The sequence below is a fragment of the Chenopodium quinoa genome, unplaced genomic scaffold (assembly GCF_001683475.1).
Source record: "Chenopodium quinoa cultivar QQ74 unplaced genomic scaffold, ASM168347v1, whole genome shotgun sequence".
Lineage (NCBI taxonomy): Eukaryota > Viridiplantae > Streptophyta > Magnoliopsida > Caryophyllales > Amaranthaceae > Chenopodium > Chenopodium quinoa.
Genome location: NW_018744790.1, coordinates 1,515,173 through 1,538,858, shown reverse-complemented (window position 1 = coordinate 1,538,858; position 23,686 = coordinate 1,515,173). Strand labels below are relative to the sequence as shown.

Here is a 23,686-nt window from a genome sequence, read left to right as displayed (position 1 = left end):
AGCGATATAAGCGGGAGATGCTCCGCAGTGCAAGATCTACTCGACGATCGTAGTTTTTATGAAGGAAAATTCTATTTGATTCAATATCTTATGTATTTGTTAACGTCGAATCTCTATTGTAAATGTCGTATGACTTTTAATTAATGAAATATTTTTGCTATTCAAAAATATATATATATATATATATATATATACAATACTAAACAGTATTGGTTTTCTTTGATAACAATCAAACATTGCATATCTTACCAGTTTCATCAATATAAACGGTCACTGATTAATTACACTTAAATTAATCTTAATTCCCAATCATAGTAACAAAGTAAAAAAATAAAAAATAACATCTTTCAACAGATCTTTGACAGATTTCTTACTCAGTGGGTATATTCTTAGGGAGATTATAAAGGAATACTAAGCATTATACTTCGTAATAATATCTCTGTTTCACAATGATGTTCTCATTTGAAATCTTTTGACTATTAAAAATGAGAGGAAATCTTCTAATTTCTCTCAATCCTTAAAAATAAATATAGTTATATGGGGTCATTATTATTATTATTAATTTTTTTTTTTTTTTTTTTGAAACTTAGTTATATGGGTCTAATTTGATGTGTCTTGGTGAATAAATTATTAATACGAGTATATAACTTTCATAATCTTTGCTTGTGTGAGATCAAATCAAAGATTTACATAAATTTACATAAGCGAAAACATCATTATGAAATGAAGGGAGTACCAATTAACATGAGTATTTGTCATAATTTTCAAACTAATACGAAGTACATTTTAGGGAATGTATTTCATGTTATATAATTATATGCAGCTTTAGGTCAGCACCTTTTTCTATACATTCAAGTGTATATAAAAACATTTTAGCCCTAAGTATATCATTAATATAATGATTTTCATATGGATGGTTGTTTATTGCTATTGGAATCATATTTTATGTCAATTGAATCAACCAAGTAGAGATTGTTATTGCTAGTTGCTACAAGTCAATATAAGGTGTTATGGCTAGTTGGATATTTGTGATTTGCATATTCTCACTTGAGATGTATCAGGATTGAAAACTATGTAAGTAATGAACATTAACTTGGCCCATTTACTTAAATATGTATATTTTGGGCTTAGGTCTCTTAATTACCTGGATATGAACTTGTGTATGAGACAATTTTAGCAATAATGTCAAACAATGAAATCACCATATGTGTTATATTGCTTTATATGTCTAATTTGGTCACATAAAATTGATTACTTTCATTAAGATTTAAGAATCAGTCATACTGTTTGTAAAAAAAAAAAAAAAAAAATTTCTAACCTATGCCCCTAAGGTTATTGAGTTTCTAAGGTGTGTTCATGCTTTTTTAAAATTACAAGGTGTACCCTCCAACTTAAGGTTTTTATTCAACTGTACCCTATAACGATAATAGTTGTGTTAACGGTTTATTACAACACTTTGGAGAGAAATTTCACACCAAAATTGGGTTAGAGTTATATAAGTAAGTTAAAATTTAGCATTTTTTTTCCAAATTTTCTCATGTGCTTATTCTTCTTTCTTCTAAAAGAAACCATTGATATGTCAAGCTCTCGGTGTATTTTTATTCTTTTTTCTCATCCGCTTCTTATTACTTCCTATTTATGTACAATTACTGAAGTCGTGTTTACGTCAGAGGGTACGTTTGATTAAATAACTTAAATTGAGGGGACAACTTGTAATTTTGAAAAAGTATGGGCACACTTTAGAAACTCAACAACCTTAATGGCATAGCTTACAAAAACCCAAAAAAAAAAGAATCAGTTATAATGCTTTGGTCGTGAATTTATTCAATAACATTTGTATTATTATTATTCAGAAACAATATTTTGCACATCTGGTTCTATGGTGTAGTGCTTAGCACTCTGGACTTTGAATCCAGCGACCTGGGTTCGACTCCCGGTAGGACCTTTTTTTTTTTGTTTTTGTGTTATTATCCTCTGTTTTTATATTTCTATTTTGTTTATTAGGTTAAAGAAAAAAAAATTAGAAAGTTTGTTCATTAGTTTGTCTGACTTTTTTTTTTTAATTTTTTTTTTCTTATAGCACGAAGTAAATCTTTTTTGGGGGACATGACCTCTGTGAACCATTTCATTTTTTACCTCGTTAAGACAAAATCATTTTGGTTTAGAGATAACTCATTTGGCTCGCACCAATTCTAATAGTTCAAACTCTTGCTCAATCCCGGCTTATCGAGCCTGAAATTTCCGTGTTGCTAACTTACAATACTCCTTTGTTCACTTGTCCTGTTATATAATCTCGAAGAATTTTATAACATATTATGCGATTAGAGATATTATTTGTGTTAAAATAAGTTTATCTGATAACTAAATTTGAGTTTAGACATAACTCACAAGAGTCACAACCATATTAGGCCAAGTTTGAGTAGATCACAAGCTATCTGGGTCGAGACTGAGCAGCTAAAATCAAACTGCTCCACCCCTAGGAATGGTGTCCATTGCAAAACCAGTAGTCCATTATCGAGCTCTAACCAAAAACACCCAAACATTCAACTTCTCAAGAAGCAAGGTTAGTCTCGACTGAAGCAAAACAAAATAAGAGGAAAACCCCGCACATATCAACTGCAAATGGCATAAGAATTAAGTTATATATTCTCCATTAGGTGAAGGCAAAAAGATGGCAGCAGCCAAGGATTTCCTTTGTTCAATTTACAGAAGAATTCAATTCCTTTAAAACATTGTTCATTGCGTAAAACATAAATGCTAGACGATATTACGCATGTGCAAAAAGACTTTCATAGATAAATCATTGTGGCGTAAGTTCGTGTTTTCTTGAATAAAATGTATAGGCAATGCACAGTTGCAACAGTAAAACCCAGACAGGGAAGTTTAATTTAAAGGAGCCATAAAAGTGAGAGGGCAATCATCAACTAGCAATTTATCGAGATTTCTCGCCTATTCTACTGCATAGATTGAAAGCGCTTCATAATTATCATGCTCATCTCAACATATCGTTGAGCACAATTCTGAAGGCAGGCTGCTTCACTGTTACTGAACTTGCTTCCAGGTGCACTGGTAATGCATTTATCCCAGCAGGCACTTGTCATTTTCGATACCATCTCATTGACCATGGCTCTCTGCTTCTCTTGCTGCAAATTATTCAAAACAAAAAATCAGCATTGCAAAATCATACAGTAAGTAACTTATTAAAGAAAGTGTATTCCAGAGTATGCAATGGTTTTTCAGTAAATACCAAGGGCTTGCAAATACTGAACTTTCTATAGACTTTAATGCACAGATAAAGGTTGAACCATTGAACAAAAAGCAAACAAAGCATGTACATAAGCCCATTCTGGGAAATGCTAACAAACAAATGTATGATAGGCATAATAAGCTAAGTGTGAACTTCCAGTATTTCAGCAATGGGAGCGCTACTGCTAATACTAAAAATTCTTCTGATCGATTGTAGTCATACAGAATAGGATTTGATTCAGAGGGGAAAAAGCAGCAGCATAAACAAATTTTAGCCTTTAGAGGGTAAAGCAGGTTATCTACTATTTTCGCCCACACTTCTGCAAGGTTATGGGCACCTGGTCTACCTTCAGAAAACTAGAAAGAGATTTCTTCAAGTTAACTAAATTCATGAATGGATAGCTCAAAAAAAAAAATGATTCTCTTAGATTTAAAAATCAACCAGATTTTCACCCAAAAAAAAAAAAAAAATCCAACCAGATTAATTAGCATGACTCAATAGCAAGCACTTCAGCTGTGATGAAACCTCATATTCAGCTTGTGTATAAGGCAGTGAGATGCATACTCTTACACATGTCAAAACTTTCATCAATGCCCTTCCTTTAAGAAACTTTCAGATGACCACAAGAAACTTAATGAAGGTCTCAGAACATAAATCATCAATAGCCAGTTAGCCACACAATTACTCTGTTTCTCATGAAGGAAATGGAATGCACATATTGCACACAGGATCAAAATTCAATAAATCATATGACCATCAAGAATGACGGGCTTCTTAAAATTTCAACCAACAAAACTAAATTTAAAAATAACATCAATCACAACTACACAATAATTAATTTAGCCAGCTCTTAAAAAAGTCCACAAAATTTTACATCGTTTTATGTCCAATATACCAACACCCAGACCCATGGAGTCAAACTTCACATAAACCATATAAACATGATTTAGTAACAAAGAACACATCCTTGATTTATTTTTTCTCCTATCCTTTCAAGGATTACCTTCCAATAGAAAACACCACTTACACCCCACACCCCTTAAAAACTCACCAATACAAAGCAAAGGCTACATAAAGTATCATAGAGACACTTGCATTACGACAGGACAATACATATCACGTTAAAGATTAATTAGAATTGCTCTGAAGAGTTTATCATGTTAATACCTCAGCGGCTCAAGAAATGGGGATAAGAAGGAGAGTGCTCCAAAAATGACCGACAATGGTGGATTATGTAAACTATTAAAACTATTAGGGGCCATTAGGTTGGGGGTAATCAAGAAAGGGAATGGGAATCAACTGGCTCGATTCCCTTTGTTGATGTTTGTTTTACACTTTTAATCATTCCCTTTACCCTCTTCATTACCCAAATCCTTCCAACTCCATTCCCCACCCCCCAAACTTTCCCATTCCCTTTCCCTAACCACCTTCACACCTACCAACACCACCGGAAAACCAGCCCAAACCACCGCCGCCCCTACCTTTACCACTGGCGAGCCTCCCTCGACCACCCCTGCACCTCCCCCGACCACCGCTGCACCCCCCTCCCCCGCAAAAACAAGCCCTAGCCCCGATCTCCCTCTCCCCGGAAACTGTCGCCTGGCCCTCCCACCACCCTCGAATCCCTAGCTCAGGCGACGGTTTCGGGGGAGAGGGAGATCGAGGCTAGGGCTGGTTTTTTCGAGGGAGGGGAGATCGGGGCTGGCGCGGCGAGGGGAGGAGGAGGTGCGGCGAAGGGCGGCGAGGGGAGGAGGAGGTGCGGCGAGGGGAGGAGGTGCGGCGAAGGGCGGCGAGTGGTGGAGGAGGAGCGGCGGTGGCTAGAAATGGTGGGAAGTGAAAAATTGATGAAATGTTTGGTGGTGGTGGTGTGGTGGGGGAATGATTCCCTTTGTTTTAAAAACAAACAACAAAGCAAAAATAGGGTATTTTCATTCCATTCTTCTCCTTTCCTTTTGCTCATTCCATTCTGATTCTCTCGTGCGAACCAAACGGCCCCTTAATCTTATGCATTGAGCTGAGAAGACTTAAAAACTAAAAATAGGTAGCTTCATTATACTTTTAAGTTCCAAAACCAACATCAAACTCACTTTTAAGCAACACTAGTAAATTAGTTTATACTTTGTATTATTCATTCCTTCAAAATATAGTACCATCACATCATAACTTGTCAATGCCTAAGATAATCAAAACACCAACCAGCCCTAAAGACCAATGAAACTAACACAAGCAAAGAGATTAAGAGAGAGAGAGAGAGAAATCACTTCAACTATTCAAAAAGCAAGAACGCAATAGAAACATATTTGGTTCTTAGCATGGGTATCTGCATCGAAGGGAAGTGAAAATTTTGGATCAGACCTCAATGGTAGTGAAAAGGGGAGAAATTTACAACAGAATTTTTTAAGATATTGCTGTAAAAACAGGATATATTTTGGCAAATTGTAATAGAAATCAGAAGGTGTTTGAAAGAATTTTATGTAACTTCATAATAGTGAAAAGAACACACCCTTAAGTGGAGATATATAGAGAAAATTGGAACTCAAAGAAAGAAGAGGAGAGTTACAGACAAAAACAAAGTACGAGGAATATCATTGCCACAAATTAGCAGTTAAATACTCCATAATCAATCAATCAAAGCTAATTACTCCATATAAGCATATAATATTCTTTCCACTCTTCAATACAGAGTAATATACACCACTCTTCCAAACCAAAAGCATCTTTAAGTTACCTCTTAATTACATCAGTCTACTAGACGAATTATTTGTAGATATAGAACCTTACTCTAACATAGTAGCACATATGAAGAAACAATTATTCATTTAAATACCAAAAAAGATGCTTCAAACGATCCTCATCCTCCATCTTATTGGTACAATAATAAGCACATAACAATATACACAATATATGGGTTGTTCCACCACATTCTGGCGACTGAACAAGTTTTCAGAACATATCGTATTGGCATTATATTTTTGGTCATATTGATCAATTTCACACACAAAAATTGACGAATATAGGTATGCAATTCAACCAGTCCAAAAAACAAAATACTAAAATACATTTAGTTGACAGTTATTGAGATTTTCTCAGTACAATTCGCGCACTTCTATGAAGACTATAATATCAATCCGTAACACTTATTTCCTAACTTCATCAATAATTAGTATAGTCTATAATTCTATTACATAAAAATAAAAAAAAATAAAAAAATCAAACAATTACTGTATCATCAGTTCAATCACTCAATAATGGCCGAACAATATCAAAAAGCCCCAAGAATTCGGAGAATATTCTTATGTTTTCAATTTCATCTCAATCAAAGTTTCAAATCATCGAAGAGTTTAACAAAATCTAACAAAAACAAAATATAATGTAACTAAATAATGCTTACACCAAAAAAAATTCAAAATTTGAAGTATACGTAGACGAACCTCGAGAAGATTCTGCAATTCAGGGGAGTTGAAAGACATGGTAGCCGATTAAAGTTGATGTTGAGGTTCTTCTCTCTCTAAAACCTTTGCAAGTTTTCTAAAACCCTAAAACAGATGGCAAATGAATGTTGAAACAAATTGGCAAAATTTCTTGGTTTGGCCGAAGTCGCCGAACGTCAGTAAGGGTTACTGGGCTTTTTAGTCTGGAGGGTCTTTCACCTTAAATTATTAGCTGGACTCGGGGTCTAGCCAGAAAACTAGCTCGTCCAAGCAATAGCCATTAGTTGGTCTTGAGATCGGCTATATAATACTCCCTTCGTTTTTATTTAAGTGTCCTAATTTGACTTTGACACTATTTATATGTATCGTTTTGACCAAGGTTTGTGCTTTATGCGTAAAATAAAATAGAATTGATGATTACTTGTTAAAATCGTCTCAAACCATATATCAAAATATTACAGATATTATTAGTCAAAATTGTGTATTGGAAAATTGGGGCACTTAAATTAAATCACTAAACATAATACAGTATATTTCTCTTCCGGTAAACAAAAAAAAAATGAGTATATTTCTTTTCTCCACTTAAAAACTCGATTATCAATCTTAAAATAAAAAAAAAAAAAAAAAAAAAAAAAAACTTAGGCGTCGTTTGGTTAGTCGTTTGGAATGAGTTGGAATGAAGTTAGAATCCATTCCATCTTATTTTTTGTTGGGTTGAGATTTTTAGTAATGGAATCTCATACTCGAGGGGTTCTAAATCCTCCCATACCCATGAAAACATATACCCACCTCTCCTCTTAAGATTCACATTCTATTCTATTAATGAAGGATAGAATCCATTTTAACAATAAAACCAAACAACGATGGACTAGTATGGGTATTAGAATCCATGCCTCTCTAGTATGAGATTTCATACCAATCCAATTCAATTTGATGAACAAAACACCCCATTGAAGATATCTAAAATTATGCCACTCTCTCCGCTTCGCATTAATCGCAACGGTAGGGTGTAACACCCTAGAAATTCCTTCCTTTTAAAATACTTGTTTTGCCTTGTTTAAAACTTTAAATAGGAATATCTTAGACATTACCGCCACCGTGATAACGGTTAAGGCAACTATCAAAGACACACAACGAAAGACTAATTTCAAAACATTTCAAACTAAGTCAACATTGAAAATCAAACAACGAAAGTAAAGTCAAACAAAGTAAAATAAAATCAACCTACAACTTGGAACCATTGTAGGCCCTTATTAATCAAAACCGAAATCCAAAACCCTTTTCGTTAGTCACATGAAATAAATAAAGTCATAAATAATTAAAGCAATAACACATTCATATACTTATGGAAACTAGTATGATTCGATCTTCACTCATGCCCATTCATGAAAATGCTTCATCACCTGAAAAGCTTATCTCTACTTGCTTCCACTACTCTCCATTAAAAATGGGTCATCATAGGGCCAAGGTAAAGATAAGGCCAACAAACATACAAAACACACAATCAGCAAAGTTGAGTACATAAGCGTAATTAACACACTAACATATAATTTCCTATCAACACACAACTTACCTTGTTGCACCTGTGTTTCAAGCATACAGCATTCAATAAAAGTTCACACTAGACACTACATAACTTATTTAGTATTGACTACGCATCGGACGGGTTTCTCCCTCAACCTCCCCCAAATAAAGTTGAGGTTACTGACACGGGAGCTAACCGTGCCAGCATCAATAACCACTCGTAAGTGGCGGAATTCCTGCGCATAATAATAATAATAAAAGGAATGTACAGCGTCCTGTACTCCAGTAGAAGTTATGATTAAATATAAAGTCATCACATAACTCCCCCCATATGTTCATACTCAAGGTGTATACGTTCCAAGAGTTTTGGTGCGTAATCTCTTTCACTTTACGTTATTTACAAATTATTAAACTTGGTGATGACTCTCAAACTATAATTATTCAATCAACAATAATTATTCAATCAACAATAATTAGCCAATCAACCAAATATACCAATTTAATTCTTGAATAATTAGTGACCACATAATATTTAATGTTGAATCCTTTTAAATTCTACCTCAGTGTCAATGACACCTTAAACGCATAAAGCGCCACAAAACCTATCCCTCGGTGTTAAGAACACCTTAAATGCACTAAGGCACCAACATACAATTTATCCTCGTGTACATAGACACTTATATAGCTCTTCCCTCATGCTTATAGCATCAATAAAAATTATATGAACCATAATAAAATTCCTTTTCAATATTCCAAACCAAATTAAACATTTAGTTTAATTAAACATGTTCTCTTACATGCCATAAATAAATATGTGGTTTATAAATAATATTCCAAACTATTATTTTCCATTCAATAATCCATCACAAATAAATCACGCTTCATAATCCAATCACCAATTACATCCAAATCATAATTTCCAATCCAAACCTAGCATGATACTACTTGGAATCAATCAAACACATTTAGCATGCTACTACATCAATATTATTATGCTAAGTACGCGAACGTACCTTGTATACGATCTTAGAATCGCCATGACTAGTAAAAATCACTCACTTCGAAGTCTCCTACAATTTAAAACTAGATGAAGCCCGTGCGATGCACGGTTTGTTAGTATTTTCTTAAAAAATATTTTTCATATTTATGTGATTAAAATTGTTATTATACTAGATGAAAGCCCGTGCGATGCACGGATATTTTATTACAGTATTTTTTTATTATTTTTTTGAGTACTTAAATCTCATAAATAGGTAATATTCTTAAATTAAACCATTTAATATTTTGATTAAATTGCTTGTTAGAAAAAGATAAATTTAATTATATAGTTTTTATTATTTATATTATGAAAAGATAATATTCTTAATTATACCATATAATATTTTGATTAATTTTCTTGTTAGAAAAGAATAGTTTATATTAATTCATTGGTGTTTCTTTTTTTAAATTGCTACCCACCTATTGTAGGTGAATTATTATTCATTAGTGTTAATTATGTGAAAATTGTATTTAAATTAATAAATCGATGATAATATGGTATCTCATTCGTCAAAATATATCACCCATAAATCTTTTTAAAGAAATAAAAAGATCCGAGTAACTTGAAGGTTATATAACAAAGCTTGAGTTGGCAAATCAAAATAGTTAATCACCATATCATTTAATCCAATCAATATTAAAGATATGCATTTTCTATAGTCCAATTTGTTTTCTCCAGATCCACATTTCTCTCCATTTTTCCTAAAGCCTCTCTAAAGTAACTCACCTGAGCTGTTAGATCAAGGGCATGAGTAATCCCAGTCGTTAGATCATCTAAACCGGATTTATATATATAAAAATTATCCTATATGGTTTTTTTTTTCTAATTTATCATGTTTCATTTTGATAATTACACCATAAAAATCTATATAATCATACCTTTTTTTAAAAAAAATTATCATATTGTTTTTTTTTTTTTTTTTTTTTTGTGAAAGTTATCATATACAATTTTTTTAAAAAAAATTCAAATATGATTTTTTTTTTGTAAATTTTATAACTTAAATTTTATTTTAATATCTAAATATAATCATAATTCTAAAAAGAGGATAATTTTTAGTTTTTTAAATAATTTAAATCCTAATAAATCACTATTCGTTGTTTTTACGTTTGTGGCAAAATTCTCAAATCTAATTCGTCACTTTTGCTTAGGTGGCGAGTGTTTTTTTTTATTCTAAAATAAAATAGAAATCTAATTTTTAATTGGTCGAAAATATGCATTTTCTTATGTGGCGCTCCCAATGCTCTCCAAAAATGCCTACTTTATTTATATATATTAGATTAGTTTTAAAATATTAGATAAAATTCCTAATCTTAAAAGATAATATTTTTTATTTAATTAATTTAAACTTTAAAATCTCATTCGCCAATTTTGCTTACGTGGCATGCATTTGAATTATTTAATTGTAAAAGAAATTAATAATCTCTTATTTAATTGGCTATCACTTAAATTTATAATCCTACATGGCGCGCTTAGAAAATTAAATCTTACGTGGCTCCTAAAGACTCGGGGAAAAACTTTATATATATATATATATACATATATAGAAGAGTATTAAAATCCACTTAACACAAATTTCCAGCAATATATACTATTATAAAACCCCTCATAATTTTATTAAAACATGCTGAAATTATATTTAAAACATCATAATTTAGTCCCAATAAATGATTAATCAAAATCCCTTAAAGAAACTTGATTTTAAGTGCTCTACTAAAAATTCCAGCACTATATTTTAATTAAAACTTGCTGTAATTAAGCCTTAAAACACTTTAATCAAAGGTTTAAAGTATTATACATCATAACCCTTCAATAATTTACAAATCAAGAACCTAGGGTTTCAAAAATTGGGGCTTTTTAATTAAAAACATAATCTGAAAATTAATTAACATAATACTTATAATCAAACATCAAAATCAAATCCCAAAATTCATAATTAACAATTAGATTTAGGAATAAATTAGTTTTAAGTAATAAAGATTCAATTTTTTATATATATATAATTGTAAAAGGGGAAGAGGGTGCAGCGGCAGCCACCATGTCGGCTGCTAGCGCCGGCGGCTGACGCTGCTGGCGGCGGCCGCCGCCTGCTGCCGGTGACCGGCAGTGGTGGGGGAGAAAGAGAAGCCGAAAAAAGAAAGGGGAAGGGGAAAAAGGAGAAAGAAAAATAAGGAGAAATGAGAGAGAAGTTTACCTTGGGTAGGGCAAAGTTTGATTTGCCTCATATGTGGGATATTTATACCCCTTCTCTACAAACCCTTTTTTCCCTAACTCTCCTCATTTAATTTTCCTAATCCCATCCCTAATAAAACTTTACTAAATTAAAACTTTCCTTAAATTAAACCCCAACTTAATTAAATAAACTTTCCTTTTATAAATATTTCCAAACTTATTAAAAAATAAATAATTAAAATACTTTAAATAAAGTAATTCAATTTAATTAAATACTTCTTAAAATACTTATCTTGCTTAAAATACATATAAAAATACGAGGTATTACATAGGGTGACTCAAAGTTCAAGAAAATTATAGACTAGACTTTTAGACTGATAATATAAAATATAATTAGTAAGAGAGATAAATAAAAAATAAATAAATAAAAAAAAAAAGAAGAAGAAGCAGAAGTGTGTGTGGGTTAGTAGGAAAGATAAATAATAAAATATTTGTACAAGTAATGGTGGACTCTTTCTAAATATAGAAGTATTGCGATTAATATCAAATCAATCCATCAATACTCCTATACTAAAGTAATCACCGTGCTTATCCCCTAATAACACGTGTCACGTTCTCATTAAATATTTTCCCGCCCAAATTTTGTTTTGTTTTTTTTTTTTTTGTTACAGTTTTTTTTCTTGGTTATCTTCTAAAAACAAACAGTTATTTTTGAATTTAAATATGAAAGTTTGATATTTATCTTACGTAAAATTGAATTTAAATATAAAAGTTGGATAATTATCTCTTAATTAATTAAAAAAATTAAAATTTTTGTTTGAGATAAAAATAAAACTTTTTGTTTGAGATACTCTTACGCAAATTATCAGCTCAGATTAAAAAAAAAAAAAAAGAGTTTGTTACACTTTGAAAAATTAAGTAATATATGACTGTATATATTTACTCTTTATAAAATTATATTTACGTTCATATCAATCATACATATTTTTCACAAAAATATTCAACTCTTTTCTTCCATCTCATCTCAAATGGCACAAATATATGATTTCGTTCGAGAAATTAACCCAGCGAAAGAAACATGGAGTATTAAAGTAAAAGTGATTCGTCTTTGGACTACTCCCGACGATTTCTACAAACCACAAGATCATTATAGTGTTGAATTGGTTGTCATGGATGAAAAGGTAATACATAAATTATTTAAATTAAAGGTTATATCATTTATTTTTATTCAATTTTGCAGTATTTCTTAAACTAATTAATTGAAAAACCTTTTTATTTAAGTTGATTTTACAGGGTGATAAAATACAAGCTACATTGAAAGTTAAAAATGAACATTTGTGATAAGCTAACTACATCAACAACTTAACAATTTAAAGTGATGATAATACTAAGTGATAAGCTAAGAATGCTAACTATATTGGACTACACAAATATTATTATATTAGTTGTTTGACTTCAATATCTTTTTTTTTTTTGGCTAAATCATTAATATGTAATATGAGGAGGAAGTAAACTGATTATTAACAAGTTGTGAATTAAGTTGCTAAATATTTGCTTTCGTACATTTATTTAATTTAACAATTGTGTTTTAGATATTGTTTTGAAGCTTTGGATAAGAGTTTGAGATATATTCTTAGATTTTCAAATGGACAAAGTTCAGAACAACCTTTCGGTGGAAAAACAGTTGTCCTTGGAGGTGATTTCCGACAAATTTTACCTGTTATCCCTAAAGTAAGTCGGCAAGATATTGTTTTTTCAACCATCAATTCATGTTAGCTTCAGATGAGATAAGAGAATTTTTTGAGTGGATTTTGAGGATAGGAGATGGTATAGAGGGAGGTCCAAATGATGGAGCAGCAAATATAGAGATCCCTAGCGATATATTAGTATTCAAAGAAGGTCGGATTTACAGTACTACAAATAATGTAGTATTCAAAGAAGTATTTCAAAGTTTGGCATAATAGGTACATTACTTCTCATTACTTACAACAAAATATTATTGTAATATGAACTCTTTTTTTTTATATCCTTTTTATTTATTTATTGTAATTTTTTTTTTGGTAGGGGTATCAGCTATTAAGTACCCGACCAACTACATGACACCCATTGATAGTGTGACTAATAAATTAAGGATCAATCAATTATTTTGATTTTTTTATTTTTGTATTTCATTTTAATTTTCGTATATTTATTGAGATTCATCTTATGGTATATGAGTATATCACATTAATATGTTTTTTCTAAGTTTTTTTGTTTTTTGTTTTTTTTTTTTTTTTTACTTCCACTTATTATGTTTGGTATGTAACTTTTCTAATAAACGAATGTTGCCACTACTGTAAAACCATGCATGACACGGGTTTTGAACTAGTAGATGTAAAATGGAAAGAGTTGTGATTAATACGAAACGGAGGAAGTATCAATAATCAAAACATGGATGCTCAACAAGATGTTTAAGGTGCAAATAAACAAAAATTTGACTAATATAACCTTGAAAGAAAAGGTAAATATACTTTTTTTTAATATTTCATAGAGCAAATTTATTTATTACATACTAGATTCATGTAGAAATTTTATTTATTTATATATCAAATAAATTTATTAAAAAAAACTCAACACTATCAATAGATGAACTCAGATCATAACTTAAAATCATGTCTCAATTTTTAAAAATAAAAAGAAAAAATCTTCTAAAAATGGTCAATATCTTGATAGGTCAATTTGTTTGTGATGATCTAATGTTGCAACCTACTTCCTATATTAAACATTAGTGAGAATTTTCTAAATTTCTCTTTCTATATTAGAACAAACATGGTCATATGAGATCTAGTTTTATTCATGAGTACATTATTAATATCAAATTTTTATAATTTTTACTAGTGCGAGATTAAAGATATTTGCAATCTAGCTCGTTTTCTATGCAGCTAGCCGGGCTTACTTATTTAGAGGTTACTCGGTCGGTCAAGGGTTACTCAATCAGGGGTTACTCAGTCGGTCATAGGTTACTTGGTCAGGGGTGAATCATTCGATCAGGGGTTACTCAATCGGTCAGGGGATCAGTCAAGGATTACCTTGAATAAGTAACCTCGGTCACACAGTGTACCAGCCACATTTTTTTTTCATGTGCGTGTGGCCAGCCACATATGAAACTTTGTTTTTGTTAAACTCAAGGAAATATTGGAGAAAACGGCTTCACCTTCTGTATTCTATTAATCACAAATATATACTCAATACAATAGAACACTTAACTTGCCTAAAACTCCTAAACAAGATAAACTTTCCAATAATACAATATTAACATATATAACAAACCAAACTCTAATACTCTCCCTCAAGTTGGAGCATGTAAATCACGAATGCCCAACTTGCGTAAGAGAAAACCAAACTATTGACGTCCAGGAGCCTTGGTGAGAATATCTGCCAACTGATTACCTGTCGAAACATATGACGTAGAAATATTACCGTTTATCAATTCATCACGAACAAAATGACAGTCTACCTTTATATGTTTCGTACGTTCATGAACACCGGATTCTTAGCTATATGCAAAGCCGACTAATTATCACAAAACAACTGCATAGGATTTGAATGCTTGACACTAAGAACAAACAACAACATTTTCAACCATTTTAACTTACGAGAAGTGAGAGCCATTGACCTGTATTCGGCTTCAGATGAGGATGTGGCTACAGTAGGTTGTTTCTTAGTCTTCCAAGAAATAGGGGAGCGACCTAAGAAAACAAATTAACCTGAACGCCAACTCAATTAAGGGGCATGCCGCCCAATCACTATCACAAAACGGCGTCAATTTCAAGTCCGTCGTAGGTCGCAATAAAATACCTTGTCCCGGACTACCCTTAAGATAGCGCAAGACACGAATGGCCGCATCCCAATGAGAAACATGTGGAACACTCAAAAACTGTGCCAAAACATGCACTGAATAACTCAACTCCGGTCGAGTGACCGACAAGTAAACCAATCGACCAACCAAACGACGATACTGTTCCGGATGAGCGAACGGCTCACTGGAAGCATGTGCAAGACGATGATTCTGCTCCATCGGAGTATCAATGGGTTTACAAACCAACATTCCTGCCTCAGTCAAAATATCTAGAGCATACTTTTGTTGAGAAAGAAATATGCCCTTGGGAATCCGAGCAACCTTAATGCCTAAGAAATATTTAAACAAACCCAAATCCTTCATGTAGAAGCAATTGCTCAAATAGACTTTAAAACGAACAACGGCATCATGAGAGGAGCCTGCAATGATTAAGTCATCGACATATACAAGAAAATGTAAAGAGACACTTCCCTGTACATAGCTAAATAGAGAGTAATCAGCATGTGAGTTTTTAAACCCAAAACCTCGCAGAGCATTCGACAGTTTTGAAAACCACTGCCTCGGGGCTTGTTTCAAGCCATATAAAGATTTCTCCAACCTGCAAACTTTGCCAGGTGTTGGAGTACCGTACCCTGGAGGAAATTGCATGCATACTTCTTCATGCAAATCACCATGAAGAAATGCATTATAACATCCATCTGATGTAACTCCCAATTTAAAGACACAGCAACAACTAACAAGATACGTACCGTAGTCATCTTTGAAAGAATTGTGTCTTCGATAAGTGCAATTACTAGATATATCAAGGATCACTATTATGGAGATAATAAGTTCGTTCTTTTGGGTCGTCATTATCTGTTTCTAGACTATGATCAATGATCTTTGGGCTAATCAAATAGTCCAAATCCCACTAGAATGGATCTTATGAGGTCACACAACAAAGGTATTGGGTTAAGCAAGTTAGAGGCCCATTTATGGGCCTCATGGACAAGTAACCAATCATGAATTGGATTGGGCTAGTATAGTTAGATTAGAGTTAGGATTTGGGCTTTGTCATGGACTCTTATTTAGAGATGAGATCTATAAATAAAGTCCATGTCTAGGGTTGTATGAAACAACACAATTAATAGTTAATTGTGCACCAAGCAACCAGTATCCAAAATCTCTCTATCTCTCTATACCACACGCCTATCCCTTCCCTTCGTGGTGGTTCGTGATTTGTTCGTTGCTCGTTTTACTCCATAGAAGGTCAATTGAAGTGTTCGATTGCAACTAACTAGCATTAGTGGAGGACTTAATCTGTGCCAGTGGACCAAGTAGAGGAATCACGCTTGAGGTTCTTTATCTCCCATTGTTCTTGCTCGATCGCATGTGGAATCACGCTTCAAAGGTACGATTATATGTTCTTTATGTTTTATGCATTAGATCTTGGGATTAGGTACTGTATGAATATGATTCATGTTTTTTCCGCTGCGTAGTACCTATATAACCCTACAGTGGTATCAGTTAGCCTATTGCATTTACGCATATTGACTATAATTCTTTGATAGTCCACAATTTTAATTCAATTAGGAGGGAGAATAATTTAATTATGGGTTAAATATTATATTAAATGTGATTTAACTCTTGGAATTGATTAAATGTGATTTAATTATGCTCAAAATAGCCATGAAGAGGACCGAATTAAGCCCTAGACCATTCGAAAATTTCGAATCCTAGAACCCTAGTTTCGGATTTTCGAAAACCCTAAACTAATTTCGAATTATTTCGAAAATACCTAGCCTAAAATGTGATTTTTGTGCTTGATTATGATATAATTTGATTTGTTTTATGTTTCATAATTTTAATCGAATTGATTTATGCATAAAAAACGTTTTGTGTATGATCATCGATTTAATTTTAAGAGTTAAAATTGAATTGGGATTAATTTTATGATGAACCCTAATTTTAAGATTGAATGTTGATTTAATTTTAATTTTGGACTGATTTGATTTAATTTTAATAAATGTTATTTTAATTAAATTGAAAACAAAAAAAAAATTGAGGCCAGCAGTCGCGGCTGGTTGGCGCAGCCACGGCGGCTGCCGACCTGGTGGCAGTCCAAGAGGGAGGGAGGGGAGGGCGGCGGTCCAAGGTGGCTGTGGGCAGCAGCGTGCAAGCGTTGTACGGCTGCTGCCACGGCTACTGGTGCTGCTGCCACGCTGCTGCCCTTGCGGCAGTTGCTGCTGTTGGCAAGCAGCCACCGTGGCTAGCTTCGGCTGGCCAACTAGGGTGGCCGGTGTGGTGGTACACGTTTTTCAAAAAAAAAATTAAAATTATTATTATTATTTTATTTTAAAAATATTTCAAGATAAATATGATTTATTTTGGATGAGATAAAATATTTTAAAAATATGATCTTTTATTTTGAAAGATAAATTCAGTTTTATTTGGATAAAATCTTTTATTTTAGGATAAAATCAAATCTTTCAAAAGTTGTTATATTTGATATTATCCATATTTAAAGTTGTTAAATTGGTAATTATCCATAATTAAAGTGGTTAATTTTGGATAAGATTTGTTAGGATATTTTGAGCATATTCCAAAAGCATAATAATTGATTTAAATAATGTGATTATCCCATAATTATTTTTGGATATAATTGATTTAAAATTTTGTGATTGGCTAGTAATTAGGATAGAATTTCCTAACTTTGTTAGGATAATCTTTGAGGATAAATATGATTTATCTTTTAAGATTACAATAAGATTTGATTCTATCTCATGACTAATTTAAAATATACGATGTTTTATTGATGGTCATGAATAATATATGATATTATCTAATTGCATTAATTAAAATATGAGATATTTAGATGTCATGTTTCCTTAATTATGATCATTCGATGTTGTAGTTTAGGAAAGCATGATGAGTGATTTATTATGTGGCACTTTATAATATATGATATTATTTACTGCTATATAATGACTAGTATGGCCCAGTAGATTGCTAAATACGATCTGCGCATCGTGATGTATTTTTGTAATCTTAGTACGGTCTACGTACCGGTAAAGTATTTTTGTAATTTATTTTATTTTATTTAAGTAGTAGATAGAATAGAATAGTATTACAGGTTGCACTTAATCCAAGAAGCCCGTGAATTAAAGGCCCAAAGGAGCAAGGTGGATAAGATCCATGAAGGTTCAAGTGGGAGCATTTACTTTATTAGTTTTCTTAGGATTAGGGGCCATGATATGTCTTGTTTATGCATTCAGTTTATTATGCATGTTAGATTTTATTGATGTTTTGTGATGATGTGTTAGAGTTCACTATTAATCACAACATAATGAATCTAGGTCCCAGTAATATTGAGGTAGCTTTTCCAATCAAAAACCCGATGAAACCGTCGATATTTATGATGGGTCATTGATATACGTGTTTTATACAATGGTTTTCCCCGGTTTTACTTAGTAATTTTATATGGTTTTGAGCTCTACGGAGCCATTTCTTGCTAACAATCTCTTCTTTAGTGTATTCGATTGTTTTAGTAAGCTTTTCAGGAATATGAAGCGTTTCTAGGCAATTGGACGTGTTTTTAGTAGATTCGGAAGAGTTGATAGCCAAGAACTGCAATTTATGTGGAGTGCCCGACCGGGCATGGCTTGCCCGGGCAGACCGGGAAATGAAGAGTTCACAGGAAGAAGCCCAATTCTGAACGGTGCAACGCGCGCCCGATCGGGCAGGCTTCGCCCGGTCAGACCGGGCGATGAAGAAGTCAAGTTATGAAGATGCAATTCTGGAAACGTGTTACGCGCGCCCGACCGGGCGAGGTTCGCCCGGTCTGACCGGGCAAAGAAGGAAAACTGTCGTATTTTACGCAGCCTTCCTCCGCCCGATCGGGCGAGATCTGCCCGGTCTGACCGGGCGATGTTCAAGATTGCGCGATTTCAGCTATTTCCGAATTTCTATCTTTTGGGGGTATAAATACCCTTTTGTAATTAACTTTTAGGAAGAGTTTTTTTTATTAGTTTTTCTCCTTAAGCCCTAGAAAACTCTCAAGAACCCTAGTTTTATTTCCTTTAAGCAATTTCAATCTTTTAATCCCAGATTAATCAATTGTTCATCAACAATTTGAGTTCTTTCAATTGGAGTAATTGGTATTTATCTTACTTCACTCTTTTCTGATATTCACTGTTCTCTAAATATGTTTTCTTTACTGTTTCTTGTTTTTGAACTTGATTTTGATTTTATTATGATGTGTGAGTAGTTTCCTTAATCCGGGATCTTGCTAAGCCCGATTATGATTGATGTATAAAGTAGATCTTTAAATTCCCCAATAATAATCCCAATTGACATGCTTAATTGATTGTGTTTATGCCAATACTAGATTAGGAATAATTAGTATTGTTATCATCCCTTTGTTCTTATTGCAACGGAAGTTGGGTATTAACGGGATTAGGTTATTCCAATTAAGGGTTTGAAGATCATCACGGAAGTAGATGATTGAATAATTAGGAATCTAGGCATGGTGTTTAATGTCCCTTATTCGCTTGATTCCACGGAAGTAGGCTTGATAGTTAATTTGGGAAGCCATTGATAACTTGGAAGAGACCTTTGGTATTATTATTAGGGATTGCTTTTCTTCTTGTCAATTGATTTATATATTGGGGGTAGATTTATTAGTTTATCAATCATAATCGTGGTAATGCTTGATCTTGGATGCTTTAGTTTATTGATTAATATTTCCTCTAGTTAATTGTGTTATTTAATATATTAGTTGATTATTATCATCCATTATTGATTGGTGACGTGCTTAGTGATTAATTGAGTCTGATTAATTGAATGAACCATAGTCTCTTGGGATTCGATCCTTACTTGCCCTACTACATAGTTAGAAGGAATAGTTAGGTTATTTTTGTTAGGTACGCGATAAGCCTATCAGTCATGCTAAAGCTGGGTGTCATATTATATCTTAGGGGAGTGGGGGTAAAACAAATTTTACACTTTTGATTGGTTATACTCAACAAGGTTACCTGAAGAGTTTAGAACCTTGAAGCTAAGGGTAATAATTAAACATGTGATGATTAATTATTCAACCAAGAGTTACAAAGAGTTGTAATCAGTAAAGAGTTTACTCACCTTGAAAATGTAATGGTTGATGGTAAGGCTAAAGTCCGGTCAATTATTGCACAAATAAAGGATCTTGGAATCATTTTTATTCAATAGGGATCAATTAAAATTGAATAAATGTTTTAAAGTTGCCAAAATTAATTCGCTTATGGTACTTTAAATTTTATTAAACATAATTGAATTTTGCGTTTACTTATAAGTAACATGTCGTTCTAATTTTATTATTAAATATTATCTCCTCGATTTAAAATAAAGTTGAGAAGCGTTTTCAAAAGTTTAAAAGATAATCCATAAACCTATATTCCAATTTTGCTAAAATAGTTCTAAAAGGCAAGTTTTAGAAACCCATGTCACATGTCTAAGGTTGGTTTTATTCAAAATGTTTGAGTAAAATGCCAACACATCTTCATTTTGAAAAGTGTTTCAAGGGATATGATGAGATGGGAGGTACAAACCCTCTAAAAGACAAGTATAGAAGTCCAATAAAATCTCTTATCTTCAATATGATTGAATATAAGAAAGTGATTGGAAATCTCTATGATCAAAAGTTGATCAAATGACGCTATTCTTCATCCACTTTATATAAGAGTTAAATAATTGATTAAACTCTATTATAAATAATGATTGAATAGACTTAGAAAAATCATGAAAAATGCTTAAAGTAGTTAAGCAAAGAATCATTTTGAACCTAAGAGAAGTGTTCTAAGTGGCTCAAATGGGAAAGGTTTAGGAATATATGAGGATTGCATTAAGAAGTTATAGGCCAAGAAATGCAAACAAGTTGCTACTTCTCAAACCTAGAACTACTTACATGCTAAAATTTGTTATGAACAACAAATGTTTCAAATTAAATGGACCAATTCCAATTGATTAGAAACTACCTCATATAGTTGGAAGGTAACAGAATGGAAATGTTCCAAATTTAAGAATTGTATTATAGAAATTGATTTAGCATATTGCTACTTCTTGGACATATGATGTCTTGTTTAGATCACTCATTAACAATGTGGTTGAACTAAAGGAAGAAGTTATGGCTAAAGGAAAAATAAATCTACAAGTTTAGAAGCAAACGTTGCTACTTCACACGTAGAATCTACGAGTTTGGAAGCAAAAGTTGCAACTTTACAAGTAGAACCTATATTTCACCTTACCTTGTTATTGGCTAGAATTAAATAAATGTTATTAATTCTTGCTATTATCAAAACACCATTCAATGTTAGTAATGACTAAGCATCGAAGATTCAAAAACGTGGAATAAAAGTTATTCTATGCTTCATTGAGTCATAATGTGTTTTGAAATTGCTAAACAGGTTTAAAGTTCTATATGATAGAAATAATTAAACCATTTCTATATATATAAATTATCTCTAATATGTCAATTAATTCGAATGAAAAATGAACATTGCATGCGAAAGATCCAAAGGGATGGACTTTCAATATCATTGGATTATGAATCCATTGATATATGTAAATATCATTCTAATTTGAAAGTATTGACAAAGTCACCATTTAGAGAAATGATGATGAGAACTCAAGGTCGAATACATATCGATGTAAGAAAACCAAAGGTTCAAAGGCTAGAGACGGACAATAAAACTTCATTTGTGATACGATCACTACTTGTGCTTAGTTGAAGCATAAGAGGGAAAATTTTGAAAAGTTCAAAAATGTTCAGTATGAAGTTCAGTATCAACTTGACAAGATAATGATTACATTACAATATGATTGTAATTGTGAAAATTTAAGTCAAGACATGTACTTGGAAACATATTCAAAATATTGCGATATGATCGTAATAATGAGAATTTAAGCCAAGACCTTGATAAACATCCAAGAGTTGTGAAATCGTTTTACAACAAACTCCGAAAGAAAACCTTATGAAGTGTTTATGAAGGGAGCGCTATCAATATATATGAGATATATTTTGATAATGGATGAAAATTACCTATCTTCCAACCATTGTTCGAGGGATATACTTTTAAGATAAGCTACAAAACTAAACAAAGAAACATAGGTCAAATCAAAATGTAGCAAAGGTTTCATATGTGATATATATGGAAAAGAAGATTTCTTATAAAGTCTTTCTACAAAGCAAGGAATAAAAGTTGTATTAAATCGTTTAATGCACGATCAATTCCTATACAGAGCATAGGGTACTACCACACAAATCATACTTAGCACAAAATGTTTGTTTCTCAAGTAGATTCCCTTATGGAAATTGTTCTAAAAGGTCAAGTGGGAGTAGTATAAATCTCGAAAGAGTTCGAGAAAAGCAACAAACAAACATGGCTCAAACCATGGTTGGTTCACCCTATGCTAAATATGCCTCCTCAAAAGGCAAGTGGGTTGGTTCACCCTATGCTAAATATGCCTCCTCAAAAGGCAAGTGGGAGTATAAGAATATTGAAAAGTTTGAGAGCCTTGAAAAGTTCAAGAAAAGTGAAGTCGAAAATCTTGAAGAAATTTGAGAATTAATCGAATCAAAGCAACAATATGAGCATGATTCACCTCATGTTACAAATGACAACGCCTGGTCTCATTAAGTGTAATGGGAATAATAACCATGTGTCGAAGGTAGTACATTCCAAGTGCACATCCTCTATTGTCGTTTCTCATTGAAAGCTAAACAAAGTTGTTGTATGAGTTTCAATTGTTGCATACAAAACCCACAATTATGACTAGCATATGTAAAACTTGGTCAAAGAAATATGATTTCATATTGACTAAGAGTTCTAAAATATTCATTTTGGAACATGATGATTATGCAAGTAATAAAGATGATTTGACAAGTTATGACTCCAAGTGGTTTAAAACCAGGAAATCTGAAATAGATTCTAAGTCTGCAAGCAAGTGTATGAAACTTGAATAATTTGCCTAATTGGGTGAGACCCATTATAAGCAAAACAGATAAGAAAGAAATTTTTTTTCTAACTAAGCAAAGACTTGTTAAAGGATTCAACTAATTCATAGTATGACTATTACTACGACGAAAACTTTACATAAGTCATGTTGCAAAGATCTATTAAAGATATTTTAGTGATTTCTACCTTATAGATTTGGTAGATAGATTTCAAAACACTTTCTTGAAATTGTTAATGAAATAATATTTGTATATGATACAATCAAAAGTTTGAAGATCCAATAATCCTAGGGATGCATAGAATCATGGAGTTAGTGTTCTTAATTTTGTGAGTTAATCAAATTGTTTGATGTTCTTGTAAAATAAAGAAAAGGTCTTGTGTGTACAAGATGTTTAGTGGGAGCTATGAAGTCTTCTTGGTCTAGTATAAAGAGCAAATTATTCATTGCTTGAAGAGTCAAGTGATGGA

At 32.4% G+C, this 23,686-nt stretch overlaps 1 protein-coding gene and 1 non-coding gene across 2 annotated transcripts; one reads left to right on the top strand and one right to left on the bottom strand.

The window, feature by feature from the left end:
- The first annotated feature begins 1,873 nt into the window (after nucleotides 1-1,873).
- Nucleotides 1,874-1,945, top strand: TRNAQ-UUG. The gene has a single exon. It is a non-coding gene; the product is annotated as a tRNA-Gln (tRNA).
- Nucleotides 1,946-2,630: 685 nt separating this feature from the next.
- LOC110703935 (mitochondrial import inner membrane translocase subunit TIM8-like) lies at nucleotides 2,631-6,854 on the bottom strand. Its single transcript, XM_021881735.1, has 2 exons — nucleotides 6,679-6,854; nucleotides 2,631-3,143 (listed from the first exon to the last, which is right to left on the bottom strand). Exons 1-2 carry the CDS (start codon nucleotides 6,715-6,717, stop codon nucleotides 2,955-2,957), a joined length of 228 nt encoding a protein of 75 aa, XP_021737427.1. The 5' UTR covers nucleotides 6,718-6,854; the 3' UTR covers nucleotides 2,631-2,954.
- Nucleotides 6,855-23,686: the final 16,832 nt, after the last annotated feature.